Below are 21,729 nucleotides of genomic sequence, written 5' to 3'. Positions count from 1 at the left end.
CTTCTCTATTCGTGGGTTTATGACCCGAGTTGTAACTGGGTCTTTAAAGACTTCAGGAGCATGATTAATCACTCCTTTAAGCATGGGTAAAATGGATGAGGATCTTTGTACATTATCAAAGGTATCCATTAGAAAGTCTTCATCTACAGGGTCTGTATGCATGTCCACCCCATGATACTGCGCAGCTCTGTGTACTAATTGTTTGAAGCCCATAGTGTCTTCTGGTGGGGAAAGCCTAGAGGGGTATATGTCGTCCTGAGGGACATTTGGGATGTCTGGGGTGTTATAATCATCCCACGGGTCAGGTGAGCCTGGAGGAATAGATGGATCATCTGCATTACCCCCATATCATCAGAGCTATCATCCCTGTTGTCATCATCTGGTATGATAGAGGATGTAGGGGAATGTTGTTGTAGGGGTACAGGTAGTGATGGCATAGGTGGAGGAAAGGAGAAGGAACTCTTAGAGGAGAGGTAGCCATGTCCTTCTTTTTTGGATGAGGAGCCGGTGCAGGTGTACCTAGTGGTTGTTTTTTTTAACTTAGAGTTAATCGACTAGTGATTGGATCTTTATACAGAGTCTTTTGTGCAGGGTCTGGGTGAAATAAGTCCTCTGCAGGAGGCTGATCTTGTGGTGCAGAGGGAGGTTTCAGCACCGAAGTAGCTTCTTTTGGTTTTTTGGCAATGTCTTTAACAGGAGAAGCAGGAGTCTTTTTCGGCTCCGATGGTTTTTTCGGTTCCAATGGTTTTTTCGGCTTCGATGATTTTCTCGGTTCCGGTGCATTTTCGGATCCGATGGTTTTTTCGGTTCCGGTTGTCTTTTTGAATCTGAAGCGTGTTTGCTTGGTTCCAACCTGGGTTTCGGTGCCAAGGGACTAGCGGTATGCTTCGGCGCCAATTGTTTCGATGCCGGCGTGGTAGGTGATGTAGTCTTTTTCTGTGCCGGTAGGTGTGCGCCGGCACCGTGGGGAGGCCGACTCAAGCCAGAGTCGCCGGAAGGCTTAGCTAGCTTCTTAGCCGGGCCCGAAGGTGGGGCAGTAGAAGCAGTGTCTTGGTGTGCACCCAAGCCCGAGGGCGAGGGTTTTGACCGGAGCCTTCTTTGGGTGTGTCGAGGAAGGGTCGGGTCGACGGTCTTACTTACGACCCGCTGTGCTGGAGTGATGTCCTCGACTTCGGAATCTTCTGCCTCGGAGTTGATGTCGACGCCATGTTGTACTGGGACGTCGACGCCCTCTGCGAAGATGTCATCTGGAATCGGAGCTGAAGATCGAGCCATTGTTCTCCTAGCTCTTCGGTCCCGGATCGTCTTCTTGAAGCGGAAGGAGTCACAAGCGGAACAGTCTCTGGCCTCGTGCTCCGGGGAGAGGCAAAGGTTACACACCTCATGAAGGTCGGTGTGGGGAAACTTCGACCCACATTGAGGACACTTTTTAAATGGCGTCCTTTCCATTAGCTGGAGTTAAGGCCTAGTTAGGCCCGAAGGCCGTCGTCGACGACCGGAATTGAAATCTTCGATGATGAAGAGTAGCGTCGACTGGAAACGTGTTTGAAACTAAATTCTGGAAGCTGGTGAGGATTGCGCGTCGAAGGAAATCGGTTCCAACACAGAGCGCTGGAAACACATCCAAGCCCGGTGGCGGAAAAAAACAATCTGGGGATGGAGCCGATGCCCATGCGCAGTATGATCCAAAGGAGGAGTCACCTGTCCTGTGACTTCCAAAGACTTTTCTACAACAAAAACAAACTGCAAACATCCGGGCCCAACATGAGGTGGCCATCTATGCACAGTGTGTAATCTGCAGCTCATATGCCTCGAACACTTATTTACGCTTAGAAATGCATACAGCAATTGCAAGACAGAGTATTTTGACTTCTGCAACTTTACCTGAAACTTGCTTTGATTTGGCTGCTGCTGTTGACATAGCCTTTGTACTTCATGGACAAAGATAAATCTCTTAAGTCATAAAGGCGTATTCTGGAGTCATTAGATGTCACCAGTATCTGCAAAACAAGCACAAACGTATTGTACATGTTGACAAATGTACTGATAAATATACACACAAAAAGTTTTTTTTTTTTTTTTACAAATGTGACAAAAAAGCTTGGAACACCATGCATGATCACGGACAGGAGAGAAGGCATTTACTTTGAACTAAAAAGTCTCCCTTTTTGGTAGATCCTAGCAAAATGAAGGCAATACCCACTATACAGAAATACAACTTGGCCATGTCCAAAACTACATTAGATGAGATTACGATGAAATTGGAAAAAGATATAGGTTCTTTAAGGAGGACTGGGAGACCATGGCAGGATACTCAGTGAGGATGTCACGAAATGCCTGGTTCAAACAAATACTGTTCAATGTTTTCCACTGTATGTATACGACCCAAAGGGCACTGCTTTGAATAGCTGGCATTTATCCCTTAATATGTCCCTGATGTAATTTAGATGATACTAAATATATAACATGGTTTGTGATTGTCCGATGCCTCGGGGTTTATGGTAAAAGGTGATGTAGAAGGTCTCACTGATTAGATATGGGCTTTGCCTGTGGAGACCAGAGTGTTGAACAGTGGGACAGTTTAAAGTTCCTAAAAAGGAAGCACAGACTAAAATATCTGTGGATAGGCTGTTAATTTTAGCAAAGAAGTGCGTAATTATGGCATGATGGAACGAGAAAGCACATCTCCTGTGCAACAATAAAGGCAGAAATATTAGATGGTACGAAGTAGAGAGTACTGTAATGAAAGAACACTCTAGGTGGTCTAGGAATTGGGACTCAAAATCAGGGGAAGCAATATTGCTAAGTTGAAAAAGGATTCAAAAGATCTACCACCATGCTGCTGAATGAGAAACTAAAAATACATATTAGTTATGAGTTATGAGCCTACGGTAAATTGTATTGGTCTTTGACTCTGCCCCAGTGCTGTAGAAAGCATTTGGCATTCCTCAAGAGATGAAGTTAGTATAAATGATGACCACTGTGTTTCGAAATTCTGGGGATGGCATTGTTGCGGTCAGCCACAGGGGAAGTATAATAATACTATTTAGATGACTGCAGAAATGTAATAGCCCTGTGGACCTTTACTGATGCTTCCCAGCACAATTAATACAAGGTATTAGCACTGCTTGAATTACTGTGTATATAAAAAGCAATGAATATGTTTATAAAAAAAAGAATCTCCCCCTTTCCGACAACTCAAACTTTTTCTGATCATTTTCTACTTACTTTTGTGAATTAGGAGTGAATACAGATGAACTGATACTACCAAACTTTTACCAAACACAGAAAATGTGACTCTCTGCAAAGTGCAATAGACTATACAAAGTCGTTCACCACCCACATGGCAGGGCGTCTTTGTGCCCTTCAGCTGTTTCCATTTTGGTGTTTGCATTTGACTGCCTTCGACAGAAATACAAAGGTTGCAGACTGATAGAGGTAGATAACATATGTAGATTAGCATTTCCCATAAATCCTCTCCCCTTTCCTGAAATCTGGAAATCAGCCAGACCTTGAGAGTGCAAATCTTCATTAAAAAAAGATGGTTGGGGTCAGAGCTAGCCAAGCTCACAGTGAGACGGCTCACTGAGGAATACCTGTGCATCTCCCACTTTGTGGGCCGAGAGTTGCAACCTCAGACGAGAGTACTCAGCAACCCGGGAACCAAAGGTGTAACAACCCATAAGGCGCGGGATGATCCAGTCCAGATGTCTCTCAACATATCCCAGCCAGAATTTCAGTTAGCAGTGAGACCCTTCATCACTCTACCAATACCCCCATGATGGTGCCATGCCCCAAAAAGCTTGGCTGGCGGAGTGACCAGAGTGTGCAGACATTCCTGAGATTGTCTCCTAAGAGATGAAAGAGTTCCCCAACAAGCAGAGAGGGTAGCTGGCCACACCAAACAGCAAGCCTTTGAGGATCTGACCGCACAAGCGGACATCCCAACAGCATGTTCCAGTGTGATGGAAGAGTGAGCCAGGGAGAAGGAGGAGGGTCATGTAGAATTAGTTGAGGGTTGATTTGGCCCTGGTGCACTGCCCAGTGCAAGCAGGTTGTTTGGTCATAAAACTTTGAGCCGGAAGTATGTTGAAGCAGTGAAATTAAGCTATCAGACCTTTGGGAACTTGGAGGTGGAAGACCCCTTTATTGCCAACATGAACAGTGGTGAAACACTACTTAGAGACATGCTGAAAGACATGAGACATACAACTAGCCGTACAGACATGAAGGTGTCCATGAATAAACATGGTTTTAAGGACCTCCAAGTTAGAGAGGTCCAAAATGGGTAGATGTAGGGATGCCATGATCAGTGTGAGTTGAGTGTCCATAGTCCAGTACATGAACATGGGAAAGAAGACCTATACAACTAAGGTGGCTGCAGGTAGCGACTGGTTTCCCCGGGGGCTGAAGAGCCCAGCAGTTTAGACTTTGGGCAGAGCTATGAATATAGAGTTCTTTTCTGCTTTTCCTTCACTTCCCCCTTAATTCCATCTTTTTTACTGCTATCTTCTTCGGAGAGCTATAATACAGTTGAAAATACTTTTTGAAAGGCTCCTACTTTAATGCGTTTCTTTACCCAATAAAGCATTTAAATATGATGAATAGGGTAGTGTCTTGGTTCAGTGGAATAGTGAACAAGAGTCACTTCTTTGAAGCCAGTAAGTGGAAATTCCCCCAAAAACATCAGGAGGCCTGAACTAGAGGTTTCTGGTCCAACACAGATCACTTCATCCAGAGCTGGACCTCATAAATCAATCTTTCTGGAGTAAAAGCACACGTGTTGCTGCTTTATTCTCTGCGCACTAGCACCACCAGCAAAAATGTCACCTTCTCATTTGACTGTTGACATTTCACGGTCTCATTGTTTAACTTTAGCACAACACTGAGCCCTGAAAGGCCCTCCTATCCATCATTTCACTAGCGATGTCCAGCACCCTTATATTTAGGGCAATGCTAGTGCTTCATACACATCGTACATTATACAACACCCAACATCGCTCAGTTCTTCGGGGACTTGTGCACACGTTATCAGAAAATCTTGTGCTCAGTTTGAGACTGGGCCCTGAAAAGCACAAAGAAACATATAATCAAACCTACAAAGTATTGCTGCAGACTTTCATTTTTAGGTCTCGTGACCTACAATGCGCGCAAGCGCATTGAGGGATCGAGAATTCAAGTGCTCGAAATCCTCGTCAAAGCAAGGGCTTCGTTCCTTGCAGTTTTCTTGAAGTTCACGTGGCCACAGGCACGCGCTTTTGGGCCATAAACTCTGTTCCCCACAGCCTTACATTAATTTCTCCTCCCCCTCCCGAGCCAGCTTCCCCCAGGCCGTAGCAGCACTCCTCCCACAATCCCATACTTCAAAGGCTTATCACTTCAAACGGCCGCAGGCCGTTCAAGGCTTATCACTTCACACGGCCGCAGGCCGTGCAACCAGAGCACTTCAGTTGGTGCGCAGCCCCCCTCCCAGCACTGCCTTGTTACTCTCGGCAGCCAACTTTCGTTTCATGGTGGAACAAACCTCACTGATAACTATCGTCCATTGTAGCGAACAACACCAGGTTCAACTTGTGACTTCAGGCGCTACACGCATCTTTGCAGGGTGTGTGCACAACCTAACACCATTTTTTGTAGCTACCTTTACGAGTATCATTGGGTATTACGACCCTGTCTACGTGCCTTGAAGTAGCATCCTGATGGCTTAAGGCGCTTGCTCACAAGTCCGCACTCGATGCACTCTCTTATCTTCTCCTTCCTGCTACCCAGGCTCCGCATTTCACCCATTGAAATAACTTTAGAGCAGCATAAAAGGGTATACAAACAAAGTAATGTAACTAAACAGAACACATATTCTTAACTAAATGTGGCATATACATGGATAATATATGGAACGTATGTAAGCATAACATACCATATGTAGAGTGCAGAGTGCAGGTGCAGAGTGCAGGTGCAGAGTGCAGAGTGCAGAGTGCAGAGTGCAGAGTGCAGAGTGCAGAGTGCACAGTCAGAGTGCACAGTCAGAGTGCAGAGTCAGAGTGCAGAGTCAGAGTGCAGAGTCAGAGTGCAGAGTCAGAGTGCAGAGTCAGAGTGCAGAGTCAGAGTGCAGAGTGCAGAGTCAGAGTGCAGAGTCAGAGTGCAGAGTCAGAGTGCAGAGTCAGAGTGCAGAGTCAGAGTGCAGAGTCAGAGTGCAGAGTCAGAGTGCAGAGTCAGAGTGCAGAGTCAGAGTGCAGATTCAGAGTGCAGAGTCAGAGTGCAGATTCAGAGTGCAGATTCAGAGTGCAGATTCAGATTCAGAGTGCAGATTCAGATTTAGAGTGCAGATTCAGATTTAGAGTGCAGATTCAGATTTAGAGTGCAGATTCAGATTTAGAGTGCAGATTCAGATTCAGAGTGCAGATTCAGAGTGCAGATTCAGAGTGCAGATTCAGAGTGCAGATTCAGAGTGCAGATTCAGAGTGCAGATTCAGAGTGCAGATTCAGAGTGCAGATTCAGAGTGCAGATTCAGAGTGCAGAGTGCAGATTCAGAGTGCAGATTCAGAGTGCAGATTCAGAGTGCAGATTCAGAGTGCAGATTCAGAGTGCAGATTCAGAGTGCAGATTCAGAGTGCAGATTCAGAGTGCAGATTCAGATTTAGAGTGCAGATTCAGAGTGCAGATTCAGATTTAGAGTGCAGATTCAGAGTGCAGATTCAGATTTAGAGTGCAGATTCAGAGTGCAGATTTAGAGTGCAGATTCAGATTTAGAGTGCAGATTCAGAGTGCAGATTCAGAGTGCAGATTCAGAGTGCAGATTCAGAGTGCAGATTCAGAGTGCAGATTCAGAGTGCAGATTCAGAGTGCAGATTCAGAGTGCAGATTCAGAGTGCAGAGTGCAGATTCAGAGTGCAGAGTGCAGATTCAGAGTGCAGAGTGCAGATTCAGAGTGCAGATTCAGAGTGCAGATTCAGAGTGCAGATTCAGAGTGCAGAATCAGAGTGCAGATTCAGAGTGCAGATTCAGAGTGCAGATTCAGATTTAGAGAGCAGATTCAGATTTAGAGTGCAGATTCAGATTTAGAGTGCAGATTTAGAGTGCAGATTCAGAGTGCATATTCAGAGTGCAGATTCAGAGTGCAGAGTGCATATTCAGAGTGCAGAGTGCATATTCAGAGTGCAGAGTGCAGAGTGCAGATTCAGAGTGCAGAGTGCAGATTCAGAGTGCAGAGTGCAGATTCAGAGTGCAGAGTGCAGATTCAGAGTGCAGATTCAGAGTGCAGATTCAGAGTGCAGATTCAGAGTGCAGATTCAGAGTGCAGATTCAGATTTAGAGAGCAGATTCAGATTTAGAGTGCAGATTCAGATTTAGAGTGCAGATTTAGAGTGCAGATTTAGAGTGCAGATTCAGAGTGCATATTCAGAGTGCATATTCAGAGTGCAGAGTGCAGAGTGCATATTCAGAGTGCAGAGTGCAGATTCAGAGTGCAGAGTGCAGATTCAGAGTGCAGATTCAGAGTGCAGATTCAGAGTGCAGATTCAGAGTGCAGATTCAGAGTGCAGATTCAGAGTGCAGATTCAGAGTGCAGATTCAGAGTGCAGATTCAGAGTGCAGATTCAGAGTGCAGATTCAGATTTAGAGAGCAGATTCAGATTTAGATTCAGATTTAGAGTGCAGATTTAGAGTGCAGATTTAGAGTGCATATTCAGAGTGCATATTCAGAGTGCAGAGTGCAGATTCAGAGTGCAGAGTGCATATTCAGAGTGCAGAGTGCAGATTCAGAGTGCAGAGTGTAGAGTCAGAGTGCAGAGTGCAGATTCAGAGTGCAGATTCAGAGTGCAGATTCAGAGTGCAGATTCAGAGTGCAGATTCAGAGTGCAGATTCAGAGTGCAGATTCAGAGTGCAGATTCAGAGTGCAGATTCAGAGTGCAGATTCAGAGTGCAGATTCAGATTTAGAGTGCAGATTCAGAGTGCAGATTTAGAGAGCAGATTCAGATTTAGAGTGCAGATTCAGATTTAGAGTGCAGATTCAGATTTAGAGTGCAGATTCAGAGTGCATATTCAGAGTGCATATTCAGAGTGCAGATTTAGAGTGCAGAGTGCAGAGTGCAGAGTGCAGAGTGCAGAGTGCAGAGTGCAGAGTGCAGAGTGCAGAGTGCAGAGTCAGAGTGCAGAGTCAGAGTGCAGAGTCAGAGTGCAGAGTCAGAGTGCAGAGTCAGAGTGCAGAGTCAGAGTGCAGAGTCAGAGTGCAGAGTCAGAGTGCAGAGTCAGAGTGCAGAGTCAGAGTGCAGAGTCAGAGTGCAGAGTCAGAGTGCAGAGTGTAGAGTCAGAGTGCAGAGTGCAGATTCAGAGTGCAGAGTGCAGATTCAGAGTGCAGATTCAGAGTGCAGATTCAGAGTGCAGATTCAGAGTGCAGATTCAGAGTGCAGATTCAGAGTGCAGATTCAGAGTGCAGATTCAGAGTGCAGATTCAGAGTGCAGATTCAGATTTAGAGTGCAGATTCAGAGTGCAGATTCAGAGTGCAGATTCAGATTTAGAGTGCAGATTCAGAGTGCAGATTCAGAGTGCAGATTCAGATTTAGAGTGCAGATTCAGAGTGCAGATTCAGAGTGCAGATTCAGATTTAGAGTGCAGATTCAGAGTGCAGATTCAGAGTGCAGATTTAGAGAGCAGATTCAGATTTAGAGTGCAGATTCAGATTTAAAGTGCAGATTCAGAGTGCATATTCAGAGTGCATATTCAGAGTGCAGAGTGCAGAGTGCAGAGTGCAGAGTGCAGAGTGCAGAGTGCAGAGTGCAGAGTGCAGAGTCAGAGTGCAGAGTCAGAGTGCAGAGTCAGAGTGCAGAGTCAGAGTGCAGAGTCAGAGTGCAGAGTCAGAGTGCAGAGTCAGAGTGCAGAGTCAGAGTGCAGAGTCAGAGTGCAGAGTCAGAGTGCAGATTTAGAGTGCAGATTCAGATTTAGAGTGCAGATTCAGATTTAGAGTGCAGATTCAGATTTAGAGTGCAGATTCAGATTTAGAGTGCAGATTCAGAGTGCAGATTCAGAGTGCAGATTCAGAGTGCAGATTCAGAGTGCAGAGTCAGAGTGCAGAGTCAGAGTGCAGAGTCAGAGTGCAGAGTCAGAGTGCAGAGTCAGAGTGCAGAGTCAGAGTGCAGAGTCAGAGTGCAGAGTCAGAGTGCAGAGTCAGAGTGCAGAGTCAGAGTGCAGAGTCAGAGTGCAGAGGCAGAGTGCAGAGGCAGAGTGCAGAGGCAGAGTCAGAGTGCAGAGTCAGAGTGCAGAGTCAGAGTCAGAGTGCAGAGTCAGAGTGCAGAGTCAGAGTGCAGAGTCAGAGTGCAGAGTCAGAGTGCAGAGTCAGAGTGCAGAGTCAGAGTGCAGAGTCAGAGTGCAGAGTCAGAGTGCAGAGTCAGAGTGCAGAGTGCAGATTCAGAGTGCAGATTCAGAGTGCAGAGTCAGAGTGCAGAGTCAGAGTGCAGAGTTCAGAGTGCAGAGTCAGAGTGCAGAGTCAGAGTGCAGAGTCAGAGTGCAGAGTCAGAGTGCAGAGTCAGAGTGCAGAGTCAGAGTGCAGAGTGCAGATTCAGAGTGCAGATTCAGAGTGCAGATTCAGAGTGCAGAGTCAGAGTGCAGAGTTCAGAGTGCAGAGTCAGAGTGCAGAGTCAGAGTGCAGAGTCAGAGTGCAGAGTCAGAGTGCAGAGTCAGAGTGCAGAGTCAGAGTGCAGAGTCAGAGTGCAGATTCAGAGTGCAGAGTGCAGATTCAGAGTGCAGATTCAGAGTGCAGATTCAGAGTGCAGAGTCAGAGTGCAGAGTTCAGAGTGCAGAGTCAGAGTGCAGAGTCAGAGTGCAGAGTCAGAGTGCAGAGTCAGAGTGCAGAGTCAGAGTGCAGAGTCAGAGTGCAGAGTCAGAGGTCAGAGGTCAGAGTGCAGAGTCAGAGTCAGAGTGCAGAGTCAGAGTGCAGAGTGCAGAGTCAGAGTGCAGAGTCAGAGTGCAGAGTCAGAGTGCAGAGTCAGAGTGCAGAGTCAGAGTGCAGAGTCAGAGTGCAGAGTCAGAGTGCAGAGTCAGAGTGCAGAGTCAGAGTGCAGAGTCAGAGTGCAGAGTCAGAGTGCAGAGTCAGAGTGCAGAGTCAGAGTGCAGAGTCAGAGTCAGAGTGCAGAGTCAGAGTGCAGAGTCAGAGTGCAGAGTCAGAGTGCAGAGTCAGAGTGCAGAGTCAGAGTGCAGAGTCAGAGTGCAGAGTCAGAGTGCAGAGTCAGAGTGCAGAGTCAGAGTGCAGAGTGCAGAGTCAGAGTGCAGAGTGCAGATTCAGAGTGCAGAGTGCATATTCAGAGTGCAGAGTGTAGAGTCAGAGTGCAGAGTGCAGATTCAGAGTGCAGAGTGCAGAGTGCAGAGTGCAGAGTGCAGAGTGCAGAGTCAGAGTGCAGATTTAGAGTGCAGATTCAGATTTAGAGTGCAGATTCAGATTTAGAGTGCAGATTCAGATTTAGAGTGCAGATTCAGAGTGCAGAGTGCAGATTCAGAGTGCAGATTCAGAGTGCAGAGTGCAGAGTCAGAGTGCAGAGTGCAGAGTGCAGAGTGCAGAGTCAGAGTGCAGAGTGCAGAGTCAGAGTGCAGAGTCAGAGTGCAGAGTCAGAGTGCAGAGTCAGAGTGCAGAGTCAGAGTGCAGAGTCAGAGGTCAGAGGTCAGAGGTCAGAGGTCAGAGGTCAGAGGTCAGAGGTCAGAGGTCAGAGGTCAGAGTGCAGAGGTCAGAGTGCAGAGTGCAGAGTCAGAGTGCAGAGTCAGAGTGCAGAGTCAGAGTGCAGAGTCAGAGTGCAGAGTCAGAGTGCAGAGTCAGAGTGCAGAGTCAGAGTGCAGAGTCAGAGTGCAGAGTCAGAGTGCAGAGTCAGAGTGCAGAGTCAGAGTGCAGAGTCAGAGTCAGAGTGCAGAGTCAGAGTGCAGAGTCAGAGTGCAGAGTCAGAGTGCAGAGTCAGAGTGCAGAGTCAGAGTGCAGAGTCAGAGTGCAGAGTCAGAGTGCAGAGTCAGAGTGCAGAGTCAGAGTGCAGAGTCAGAGTGCAGAGTCAGAGTGCAGAGTCAGAGTGCAGAGTCAGAGTGCAGAGTCAGAGTGCAGAGTCAGAGTGCAGAGTGCAGATTCAGAGTGCAGAGTGCATATTCAGAGTGCAGAGTGTAGAGTCAGAGTGCAGAGTGCAGATTCAGAGTGCAGAGTGCAGAGTGCAGAGTGCAGAGTGCAGAGTGCAGAGTGCAGAGTGCAGAGTGCAGAGTGCAGAGTGCAGAGTGCAGATTCAGAGTGCAGATTCAGAGTGCAGATTCAGAGTGCAGATTCAGAGTGCAGATTCAGAGTGCAGATTCAGAGTGCAGATTTAGAGTGCAGATTCAGATTTAGAGTGCAGATTCAGATTTAGAGTGCAGATTCAGAGTGCAGATTCAGAGTGCAGATTCAGAGTGCATATTCAGAGTGCATATTCAGAGTGCATATTCAGAGTGCATATTCAGAGTGCATATTCAGAGTGCATATTCAGAGTGCATATTCAGAGTGCATATTCAGAGTGCAGAGTGCAGAGTGCAGAGTCAGAGTGCAGAGTCAGAGTGCAGAGTCAGAGTGCAGAGTCAGAGTGCAGAGTCAGAGTGCAGAGTCAGAGTGCAGAGTCAGAGTGCAGAGTCAGAGTGCAGAGTCAGAGTGCAGAGTCAGAGTGCAGAGTCAGAGTGCAGAGTGCAGAGTCAGAGTGCAGAGTCAGAGTGCAGAGTCAGAGTGCAGATTCAGAGTGCAGAGTCAGAGTGCAGAGTCAGAGTGCAGAGTCAGAGTGCAGAGTCAGAGTGCAGAGTCAGAGTGCAGATTCAGAGTGCAGATTCAGAGTGCAGATTCAGAGTGCAGATTCAGAGTGCAGATTCAGAGTGCAGATTCAGATTTAGAGTGCAGATTCAGATTTAGAGTGCAGAGTGCAGATTCAGAGTGCAGATTCAGAGTGCAGATTCAGAGTGCAGAGTCAGAGTGCAGAGTGCAGAGTGCAGAGTCAGAGTGCAGAGTGCAGAGTGCAGAGTCAGAGTGCAGAGTCAGAGTGCAGAGTCAGAGTGCAGAGTCAGAGTGCAGAGTCAGAGTCAGAGTCAGAGTCAGAGTCAGAGTCAGAGTCAGAGTCAGAGTCAGAGTCAGAGTCAGAGTCAGAGTCAGAGTCAGAGTCAGAGTGCAGAGTCAGAGTGCAGAGTCAGAGTGCAGAGTCAGAGTGCAGAGTCAGAGTGCAGAGTCAGAGTGCAGAGTCAGAGTGCAGAGTCAGAGTGCAGAGTCAGAGTGCAGAGTCAGAGTGCAGAGTCAGAGTGCAGAGTCAGAGTGCAGAGTCAGAGTGCAGAGTGCAGAGTGCAGAGTCAGAGTGCAGAGTCAGAGTGCAGAGTCAGAGTGCAGAGTCAGAGTGCAGAGTCAGAGTGCAGAGTCAGAGTGCAGAGTCAGAGTGCAGAGTCAGAGTGCAGAGTCAGAGTGCAGAGTCAGAGTGCAGAGTCAGAGTGCAGAGTCAGAGTCAGAGTGCAGAGTCAGAGTGCAGAGTGCAGAGTCAGAGTCAGAGTGCAGAGTGCAGAGTCAGAGTGCAGAGTCAGAGTGCAGAGTCAGAGTGCAGAGTCAGAGTGCAGAGTCAGAGTGCAGAGTCAGAGTGCAGAGTCAGAGTGCAGAGTCAGAGTGCAGAGTCAGAGTGCAGAGTCAGAGTGCAGAGTCAGAGTGCAGAGTCAGAGTGCAGAGTCAGAGTGCAGAGTGCAGAGTCAGAGTGCAGAGTCAGAGTGCAGAGTCAGAGTGCAGAGTCAGAGTGCAGAGTCAGAGTGCAGAGTCAGAGTGCAGAGTCAGAGTGCAGAGTCAGAGTGCAGAGTCAGAGTGCAGAGTCAGAGTGCAGAGTCAGAGTGCAGAGGCAGAGTGCAGATTCAGAGTGCAGATTCAGAGTGCAGAGTGCAGATTCAGAGTGCAGAGTGCAGATTCAGAGTGCAGAGTGCAGATTCAGAGTGCAGAGTGCAGATTCAGAGTGCAGAGTGCAGATTCAGAGTGCAGAGTGCAGATTCAGAGTGCAGATTTAGAGTGCAGAGTCAGAGTCAGAGTCAGAGTCAGAGTCAGAGTGCAGAGTCAGAGTGCAGAGTCAGAGTGCAGAGTCAGAGTGCAGAGTCAGAGTGCAGAGTCAGAGTGCAGAGTCAGAGTGCAGAGTCAGAGTGCAGAGTCAGAGTGCAGAGTCAGAGTGCAGAGTCAGAGTGCAGAGTCAGAGTGCAGAGTCAGAGTGCAGAGTCAGAGTGCAGAGTCAGAGTGCAGAGTCAGAGTGCAGAGTCAGAGTGCAGAGTCAGAGTGCAGAGTCAGAGTGCAGAGTCAGAGTGCAGAGTCAGAGTGCAGAGTCAGAGTGCAGAGTCAGAGTGCAGAGTCAGAGTGCAGAGTCAGAGTGCAGAGTCAGAGTGCAGAGTCAGAGTGCAGAGTGCAGAGTCCAGAGTGCAGAGTGCAGAGTGCAGAGTGCAGAGTGCAGAGTCAGAGTGCAGAGTCAGAGTGCAGAGTCAGAGTGCAGAGTCAGAGTGCAGAGTCAGAGTGCAGAGTCAGAGTGCAGAGTCAGAGTGCAGAGTCAGAGTGCAGAGTGCAGAGTCAGAGTGCAGATTCAGAGTGCAGATTCAGAGTGCAGATTCAGAGTGCAGAGTGCAGATTCAGAGTGCAGAGTGCAGATTCAGAGTGCAGAGTGCAGATTCAGAGTGCAGATTCAGAGTGCAGAGTGCAGAGTGCAGAGTGCAGAGTGCAGAGTGCAGATTCAGAGTGCAGAGTGCAGAGTGCAGATTCAGAGTGCAGAGTGCAGAGTGCAGATTCAGAGTGCAGAGTGCAGAGTGCAGAGTGCAGAGTGCAGAGTGCAGAGTGCAGAGTGCAGAGTGCAGAGTGCAGAGTGCAGATTCAGAGTGCAGATTCAGAGTGCAGATTCAGAGTGCAGATTCAGAGTGCAGATTCAGAGTGCAGATTCAGAGTGCAGATTCAGAGTGCAGATTCAGAGTGCAGGTGCAGAGTGCAGAGTGCAGAGTGCAGAGTGCAGAGTGCAGAGTGCAGAGTCAGAGTGCAGAGTCAGAGTGCAGAGTCAGAGTGCAGAGTCAGAGTGCAGAGTCAGAGTGCAGAGTCAGAGTGCAGAGTCAGAGTGCAGAGTCAGAGTGCAGAGTCAGAGTGCAGAGTCAGAGTGCAGAGTCAGAGTGCAGAGTCAGAGTGCAGAGTCAGAGTGCAGAGTCAGAGTGCAGAGTCAGAGTGCAGAGTCAGAGTGCAGAGTCAGAGTGCAGAGTCAGAGTGCAGAGTCAGAGTGCAGAGTCAGAGTGCAGAGTCAGAGTGCAGAGTCAGAGTGCAGAGTCAGAGTGCAGAGTCAGAGTGCAGAGTCAGAGTGCAGAGTCAGAGTGCAGAGTCAGAGTGCAGAGTCAGAGTGCAGAGTCAGAGTGCAGAGTCAGAGTGCAGAGTCAGAGTGCAGAGTCAGAGTGCAGAGTCAGAGTGCAGAGTCAGAGTGCAGAGTCAGAGTGCAGAGTCAGAGTGCAGAGTCAGAGTGCAGAGTCAGAGTGCAGAGGTCAGAGTGCAGAGTCAGAGTGCAGAGTCAGAGTGCAGAGTCAGAGTGCAGAGTCAGAGTGCAGAGTCAGAGTGCAGAGTCAGAGTGCAGAGTCAGAGTGCAGAGTCAGAGTGCAGAGTCAGAGTGCAGAGTCAGAGTGCAGAGTCAGAGTGCAGAGTCAGAGTGCAGAGTCAGAGTGCAGAGTCAGAGTGCAGAGTCAGAGTGCAGAGTCAGAGTGCAGAGTCAGAGTGCAGAGTCAGAGTGCAGAGTCAGAGTGCAGAGTCAGAGTGCAGAGTCGGAGTGCAGAGTCGGAGTGCAGAGTCAGAGTGCAGAGTCAGAGTGCAGAGTCAGAGTGCAGAGTCAGAGTGCAGAGTCAGAGTGCAGAGTCAGAGTGCAGAGTCAGAGTGCAGAGTCAGAGTGCAGAGTCAGAGTGCAGAGTCAGAGTGCAGAGTCAGAGTGCAGAGTCAGAGTGCAGAGTCAGAGTGCAGAGTCAGAGTGCAGAGTCAGAGTGCAGAGTCAGAGTGCAGAGTCAGAGTGCAGAGTCAGAGTGCAGAGTCAGAGTGCAGAGTCAGAGTGCAGAGTCAGAGTCAGAGTGCAGAGTCAGAGTGCAGAGTCAGAGTGCAGAGTCAGAGTGCAGAGTCAGAGTGCAGAGTCAGAGTGCAGAGTCAGAGTGCAGAGTCAGAGTGCAGAGTCAGAGTGCAGAGTCAGAGTGCAGAGTCAGAGTGCAGAGTCAGAGTGCAGAGTCAGAGTGCAGAGTGCAGAGTCAGAGTGCAGAGTCAGAGTGCAGAGTCAGAGTGCAGAGTCAGAGTGCAGAGTCAGAGTGCAGAGTCAGAGTGCAGAGTCAGAGTGCAGAGTCAGAGTGCAGAGTCAGAGTGCAGAGTCAGAGTGCAGAGTCAGAGTGCAGAGTCAGAGTGCAGAGTCAGAGTGCAGAGTCAGAGTGCAGAGTCAGAGTGCAGAGTCAGAGTGCAGAGTCAGAGTGCAGAGTCAGAGTGCAGAGTCAGAGTGCAGAGTCAGAGTGCAGAGTCAGAGTGCAGAGTCAGAGTGCAGAGTCAGAGTGCAGAGTCAGAGTGCAGAGTCAGAGTGCAGAGTCAGAGTGCAGAGTCAGAGTGCAGAGTCAGAGTGCAGAGTCAGAGTGCAGAGTCAGAGTGCAGAGTCAGAGTGCAGAGTCAGAGTGCAGAGTCAGAGTGCAGAGTCAGAGTGCAGAGTCAGAGTGCAGAGTCAGAGTGCAGAGTCAGAGTGCAGAGTCAGAGTGCAGAGTCAGAGTGCAGAGTCAGAGTGCAGAGTCAGAGTGCAGAGTCGGAGTGCAGAGTCGGAGTGCAGAGTGCAGAGTCAGAGTGCAGAGTCAGAGTGCAGAGTCAGAGTGCAGAGTCAGAGTGCAGAGTCAGAGTGCAGAGTCAGAGTGCAGAGTCAGAGTGCAGAGTCAGAGTGCAGAGTCAGAGTGCAGAGTCAGAGTGCAGAGTCAGAGTGCAGAGTCAGAGTGCAGAGTCAGAGTGCAGAGTCAGAGTGCAGAGTCAGAGTGCAGAGTCAGAGTGCAGAGTCAGAGTGCAGAGTCAGAGTGCAGAGTCAGAGTGCAGAGTCAGAGTGCAGAGTCAGAGTGCAGAGTCAGAGTGCAGAGTCAGAGTGCAGAGTCAGAGTGCAGAGTCAGAGTCAGAGTGCAGAGTCAGAGTGCAGAGTCAGAGTGCAGAGTCAGAGTGCAGAGTCAGAGTGCAGAGTCAGAGTGCAGAGTCAGAGTGCAGAGTCAGAGTCAGAGTCAGAGTGCAGAGTCAGAGTGCAGAGTCAGAGTGCAGAGTCAGAGTCAGAGTGCAGAGTCAGAGTGCAGAGTCAGAGTGCAGAGTGCAGAGTCAGAGTGCAGAGTCAGAGTGCAGAGTCAGAGTGCAGAGTCAGAGTGCAGAGTGCAGAGTGCAGAGTGCAGAGTGCAGAGTGCAGAGTGCAGAGTGCAGAGTTCAGAGTGCAGAGTGCAGAGTGCAGAGTGCAGAGTCAGAGTGCAGAGTCAGAGTGCAGAGTCAGAGTGCAGAGTCAGAGTGCAGAGTCAGAGTGCAGAGTCAGAGTGCAGAGTCAGAGTGCAGAGTGCAGAGTGCAGAGTCAGAGTGCAGAGTCAGAGTGCAGAGTCAGAGTGCAGAGTCAGAGTGCAGAGTCAGAGTGCAGAGTCAGAGTGCAGATTCAGAGTGCAGATTCAGAGTGCAGATTCAGAGGGCAGATTCAGAGGGCAGATTCAGAGTGCAGAGTGCAGATTCAGAGTGCAGATTCAGAGTGCAGAGTGCAGATTCAGAGTGCAGATTCAGAGTGCAGAGTGCAGATTCAGAGTGCAGATTCAGAGTGCAGATTCAGAGTGCAGATTCAGAGTGCAGATTCAGAGTGCAGATTCAGAGTGCAGATTCAGAGTGCAGATTCAGAGTGCAGATTCAGAGTGCAGATTCAGAGTGCAGATGCAGAGTGCAGATGCAGAGTGCAGATGCAGAGTGCAGGTGCAGAGTGCAGGTGCAGAGTGCAGGTGCAGAGTGCAGGTGCAGAGTGCAGGTGCAGAGTGCAGGTGCAGAGTGCAGGTGCAGAGTGCAGGTGCAGAGTGCAGGTGCAGAGTGCAGGTGCAGAGTGCAGGTGCAGAGTGCAGGTGCAGAGTGCAGGTGCAGAGTGCAGGTGCAGGTGCAGAGTGCAGGTGCAGAGTGCAGGTGCAGAGTGCAGGTGCAGAGTGCAGGTGCAGAGTGCAGGTGCAGAGTGCAGGTGCAGAGTGCAGGTGCAGAGTGCAGAGTGCAGAGTGCAGAGTGCAGAGTGCAGAGTGCAGAGTGCAGAGTGCAGAGTGCAGATGCAGAGTGCAGATGCAGAGTGCAGATGCAGAGTGCAGATGCAGAGTGCAGATGCAGAGTGCAGATGCAGAGTGCAGGTGCAGTAGCAGAGTGCAGTTGCAGAGTGCAGTTGCAGAGTGCAGTTGCAGAGTGCAGTTGCAGAGTGCAGTTGCAGAGTGCAGTTGCAGAGTGCAGTTGCAGAGTGCAGTTGCAGAGTGCAGTTGCAGAGTGCAGTTGCAGAGTGCAGTTGCAGAGTGCAGTTGCAGAGTGCAGTTGCAGAGTGCAGTTGCAGAGTGCAGTTGCAGAGTGCAGTTGCAGAGTGCAGTTGCAGAGTGCAGTTGCAGAGTGCAGTTGCAGAGTGCAGTTGCAGAGTGCAGTTGCAGAGTGCAGTTGCAGAGTGCAGTTGCAGAGTGCAGTTGCAGAGTGCAGTTGCAGAGTGCAGTTGCAGAGAGAACTCAGCACCACCACCACAGCATCACTCAGCAGCACAACAGCATCACTCAGCAGCACCACAGCATCACTCAGCAGCACCACAGCATCACTCAGCAGCACCACAGCATCACTCAGCACCACCACAGCATCACTCAGTACCACCACAGCATCACTCAGCACCACCACAGCATCACTCAGCACCACCACAGCATCACTCAGCACCACCACAGCATCACTCAGCACCACCACAGCATCACTCAGCACCACTACAGCATCACTCAGCACCACCACAGCACCACTCAGCGCAATCCCAGCATCACTCAGCACCACCACAGCATCACTCCGCGACATCACAGCATCAATCTGTGCAACCATTCAACAAAAACTGGTTCAATTATGTTCTCTCAATGTTTCAAGCTTTATTACAAATGTCACAAAAAGATGTTATTTCACTTCTGTTCTTGGATTTTCATCACAATAAAATACACTGAACATAATCTTCACAAACGTTATTTACAAAAGTTTAAGCTATTGCCAATATAAATGACAATCACTTTTATTGAAGTATTAATTATTTAAAAAAATTAAAAGCCGTTGCTATTTGTAATATCAATACATCTAAGTCACGTAAATACAAAACATGTTGCATTACAAATGCTATAGTCGTCACATGTGCGAAAGTTATAACTATTGGCATTGAAAATGACAAAGCTATTAATTTAGCTATTTTCAAAATCAACACATAAATAAAAAAATTGTCATTTACAAGACCAATAGCTCAAACTTTCATAATGCGAGACCTATTGCATTGCAAATGCTTGTTTGAAGGAGTAACCCATATTCTGAACTACTCATTTGCAAAATTGTATAATATTTCAAGTTTCTTTCACATACAATGGCAAATTTCCGGAATACATTTCAACTGGAGATTGGAAATATTCTGACGCTGCACACAAATATAAAAATGTTAAATGCTGGATGCAAAGTGTATAGTATCATTACTGTAAGCTACCAAATAACGGGGTGAATGAGAAAGTAAAAAATAATAAACCGGTTTGCTCGTACAATTAAACACATTAGAATGGAAAATAGCAGAGTACCTTATTTTCTCCAGGTAAAGGCTCAATTCCAGTGATCTTCCTTCCCACTTTGTTTCGGCCTCTGGTGGAACGCACGTGTATCTGAGTGTGGTACTTCAGATGCTAGTGAAAGAAAGGAAAAGAGTTTCGAGGTGAGAGGCGGATTTTCCTACATTTAACAGCATGGAGAAGCCACCTCTTCAGATGACCAACAAAATCTAAAACTATTTATTAGACTATTTCTATTTTACCACGACAGGCTACAAATGCTTTGTATGTAGTTTAGTTAGTATTTCCTCTAGTTTAGAGCTTTAACACATTCAAACAAAACCGAATGTTGAGCTGAAAACGAACAGAAACCTGCTTCGACCGTGTCCTACTTTCAAATAACGCGATTCAGCACTATATAGCGAACGGTTATATTTTATTTATTGTCAATAATGTGCGTTGAGGTTAGCAAGAGGGAACCTGAGTCACAGGGCGGTGGATGTTGTTTGATGACGAGAGGTTCACTTAGGTGCGCGGCAGCATAGTTAAAACAGGTCTTATTCCCGGAAGCAACTCCTGCTGCACTTTTGCTGAGGCAGTTTTGTTTACGCTGCAGCTGCACATATGCGCTGTGACCTGCCTTTCATGCGGTCTGCTAATCTGTAACAGTTTATTACAGGTGAGCAGCTACGCGTCACTGTGTAGTTACAGGTGACAAGAGATGTCACTACGCGACCGCAATAAGGGAATTTCAGACTGGTTTTGGTACCGGGATTGCAGGCTCCCATGTATTATAATTGTCATTAAACCGTGCAGTTATTCTTAATTGCTATTCATATAGTGCTCTGCTGTCTCTTGTTTAGCACCGAAAAAAGCAATACATGGACCGGTGATTGCTTGCGTTGTGCATTACTGTACACGACTCAGAATCAAGACCAGTAGTGAGCCTCTCAGCTGGAATAAGAGGCGAAGCACAGCAAAGCAATCTAAAGGATTTTTGATGCTATATTTTTAGATAGTCTTGCCGTCTTAATGCTGCTCTATAGGTAGGGCCACTGGGATAATGTGGTCACATGAGTGCCTGGGCTGACTAAATCGTGGAAAAAGAAGATACAGATTATGTGACAAGAAGGGCAAACTATGTTCCAAGTTAGACAACTAAAGCCAAATGATGCTGCACATTTTGTCACATTAAAACCTAGCTATCTTAATGTTTTAACACATGCTAACACACAACAATATCAATGCAAAGGATTGTGGTGTATTATAAGGTATGGGTCTGCAACGTTATTGTGTAATACAGTCATGAAACCGTCTTAGGTCCAGTCAGGCTTGTTTCTAAAACCTTTATCTTAACCCTGGGTGGGTAACTGTGGCTTCAAGCAGCAAAGTTTAAACCAAGGAACTAGCGTAAATAATTTAGAAGCACCCAAGGATGAAATAAAAAAAACTCACGCAAAACAAATGAAATCCAACACCAATTTATAATAATAGATTATATTTTTATGAATTTTTAGCCGTCAAGATAAGCAAAATCCACTGGAAGGTTGCAGAAATATACATTTTTAAGTAAAACATAAATCTTTTTAGTACAAAGCACAAACAAGTATTGGTAACAGTAAAGTTTGAAAACTTGAGACATTTGAAAGAGTTGTATTCAGCTACTCCGGCCTCTGTTGGGCGACCCATTCCAGCCGGGAGAAGGTCAGGGGCGCCAATGAGGAGTATTTGGGCACTTACCTGGTCATCAAAGCAGTATCAAGTCCAGTTCCACACTTTACATCAAGGCCGCCATAGACTGAAATGTAGTGGACCTGATGCGGAGGATGTAAGATGCAGAGAATTCTGAAAGATGCTCCGGGTGCTGTGTTGGCAAAGAGGGTCTTCATGGGGTTATTCCTCTGTCCACGGATAAGGTAGGGTGACTTTGGCCACAGGAGTCAGGGTCCCTTTAAGTCTACTTTGAGCCAGTAGAAGTCCAGCTGTGGCTGGGCTACAGATCTCCGGACACAATGGGTCAAGTGGTATCATTTGGTGAAGGATGGTGTCTGCCTTTGGCAACCAAACAGGACTCAGACGACACTCCCGGGATCAGAAGACTCGGGTGCAACTTTTGGCCATCAAAGATCGTTCTCTTGGGTTGCCCGTCAGTGGGGATTCAAAGAATGTGGCTACTGACTTGCTGAAATGGGCTACTTCAGCTTTGATGGTCCTCGTGCTGGTTCCAGGGGGTCAGTCGACTGACCCTTGGAGTCATCATCATCAAAATACATTAACTTCAGGGCACAGCCCCTTAAAACATTTATAAAAGCAAAGCTCATTATAAAATCAAATTAAAAATAATAATAGCAAAGTGCAAAGATATTTAGAGATTAGCAAAAACCTCCATACACTGTACCCCCATGAATTGGGGCCATTGATTCAACCATCATCTTTGGTAAGCGCAGGGATGCAAAAAAGTGATTAAAAATGTGGTGCTAAAATGAGGACAGTGCATTAGCCATTTATACGTACAGTTCAAATATGGTCTTACAGCTGGCAAAAGTGGCTTTTTGCCCACCATCGGGGAGACTTTAAGACAGATGATTTCTCAGTAACCAGGCTGAAAATAAAAATGTGCTTACTCCAAGAACAGTTAGCCTGCTCGTATCAGATTTAAAAAGTCTTGAAGCCTCTTGGTATCTTATCAAACCAAGATTTAAATAAAGAGGCCTAATCCACTTAGATCTAAATCTACGATAAGCAGGGCAAAAGAATATTACAAGATCAATGGCCTCAGCAGTCTGGGGCAGCAGAAACAAGTAATAACAGTGTTTGAAGAAAAGAGCCACTCGGCGGTAACATGTCTCACAGTTAAATTGCCAGTTCTTAACTTTATGTTCAGCAAGTTTGGCTGGGGGGTTGGATCTCATCAAGGTAAATTTTAAACTTGAGAAACGGCTTGTGAGATCGAAATTGATCAGTGAGGTTCC

The 21,729-nt window shown here is 47.7% G+C and overlaps 1 protein-coding gene across 2 annotated transcripts in view; it reads right to left on the bottom strand.

The window, feature by feature from the left end:
- The window catches only part of WDR44 (WD repeat domain 44), a 543,349-nt gene that overhangs the window by 97,217 nt on the left and 424,403 nt on the right, over positions 1-21,729 (bottom strand). For both annotated transcript variants that reach the window (XM_078688542.1, XM_078688543.1), the window contains 2 exons: positions 18,791-18,892; positions 1,885-2,000 (listed from right to left, as the gene is read on the bottom strand). In XM_078688542.1, coding sequence (XP_078544668.1) covers positions 1,885-2,000; positions 18,791-18,892 — 218 coding nt within the window. The remainder of the gene's footprint in view (positions 1-1,884; positions 2,001-18,790; positions 18,893-21,729) is intronic.

This window comes from Lissotriton helveticus, chromosome 4_1 (genome assembly GCF_964261635.1).
Source record: "Lissotriton helveticus chromosome 4_1, aLisHel1.1, whole genome shotgun sequence".
Classification (NCBI taxonomy): domain Eukaryota; kingdom Metazoa; phylum Chordata; class Amphibia; order Caudata; family Salamandridae; genus Lissotriton; species Lissotriton helveticus.
This window is presented reverse-complemented; position numbering and strand designations above follow the sequence as displayed.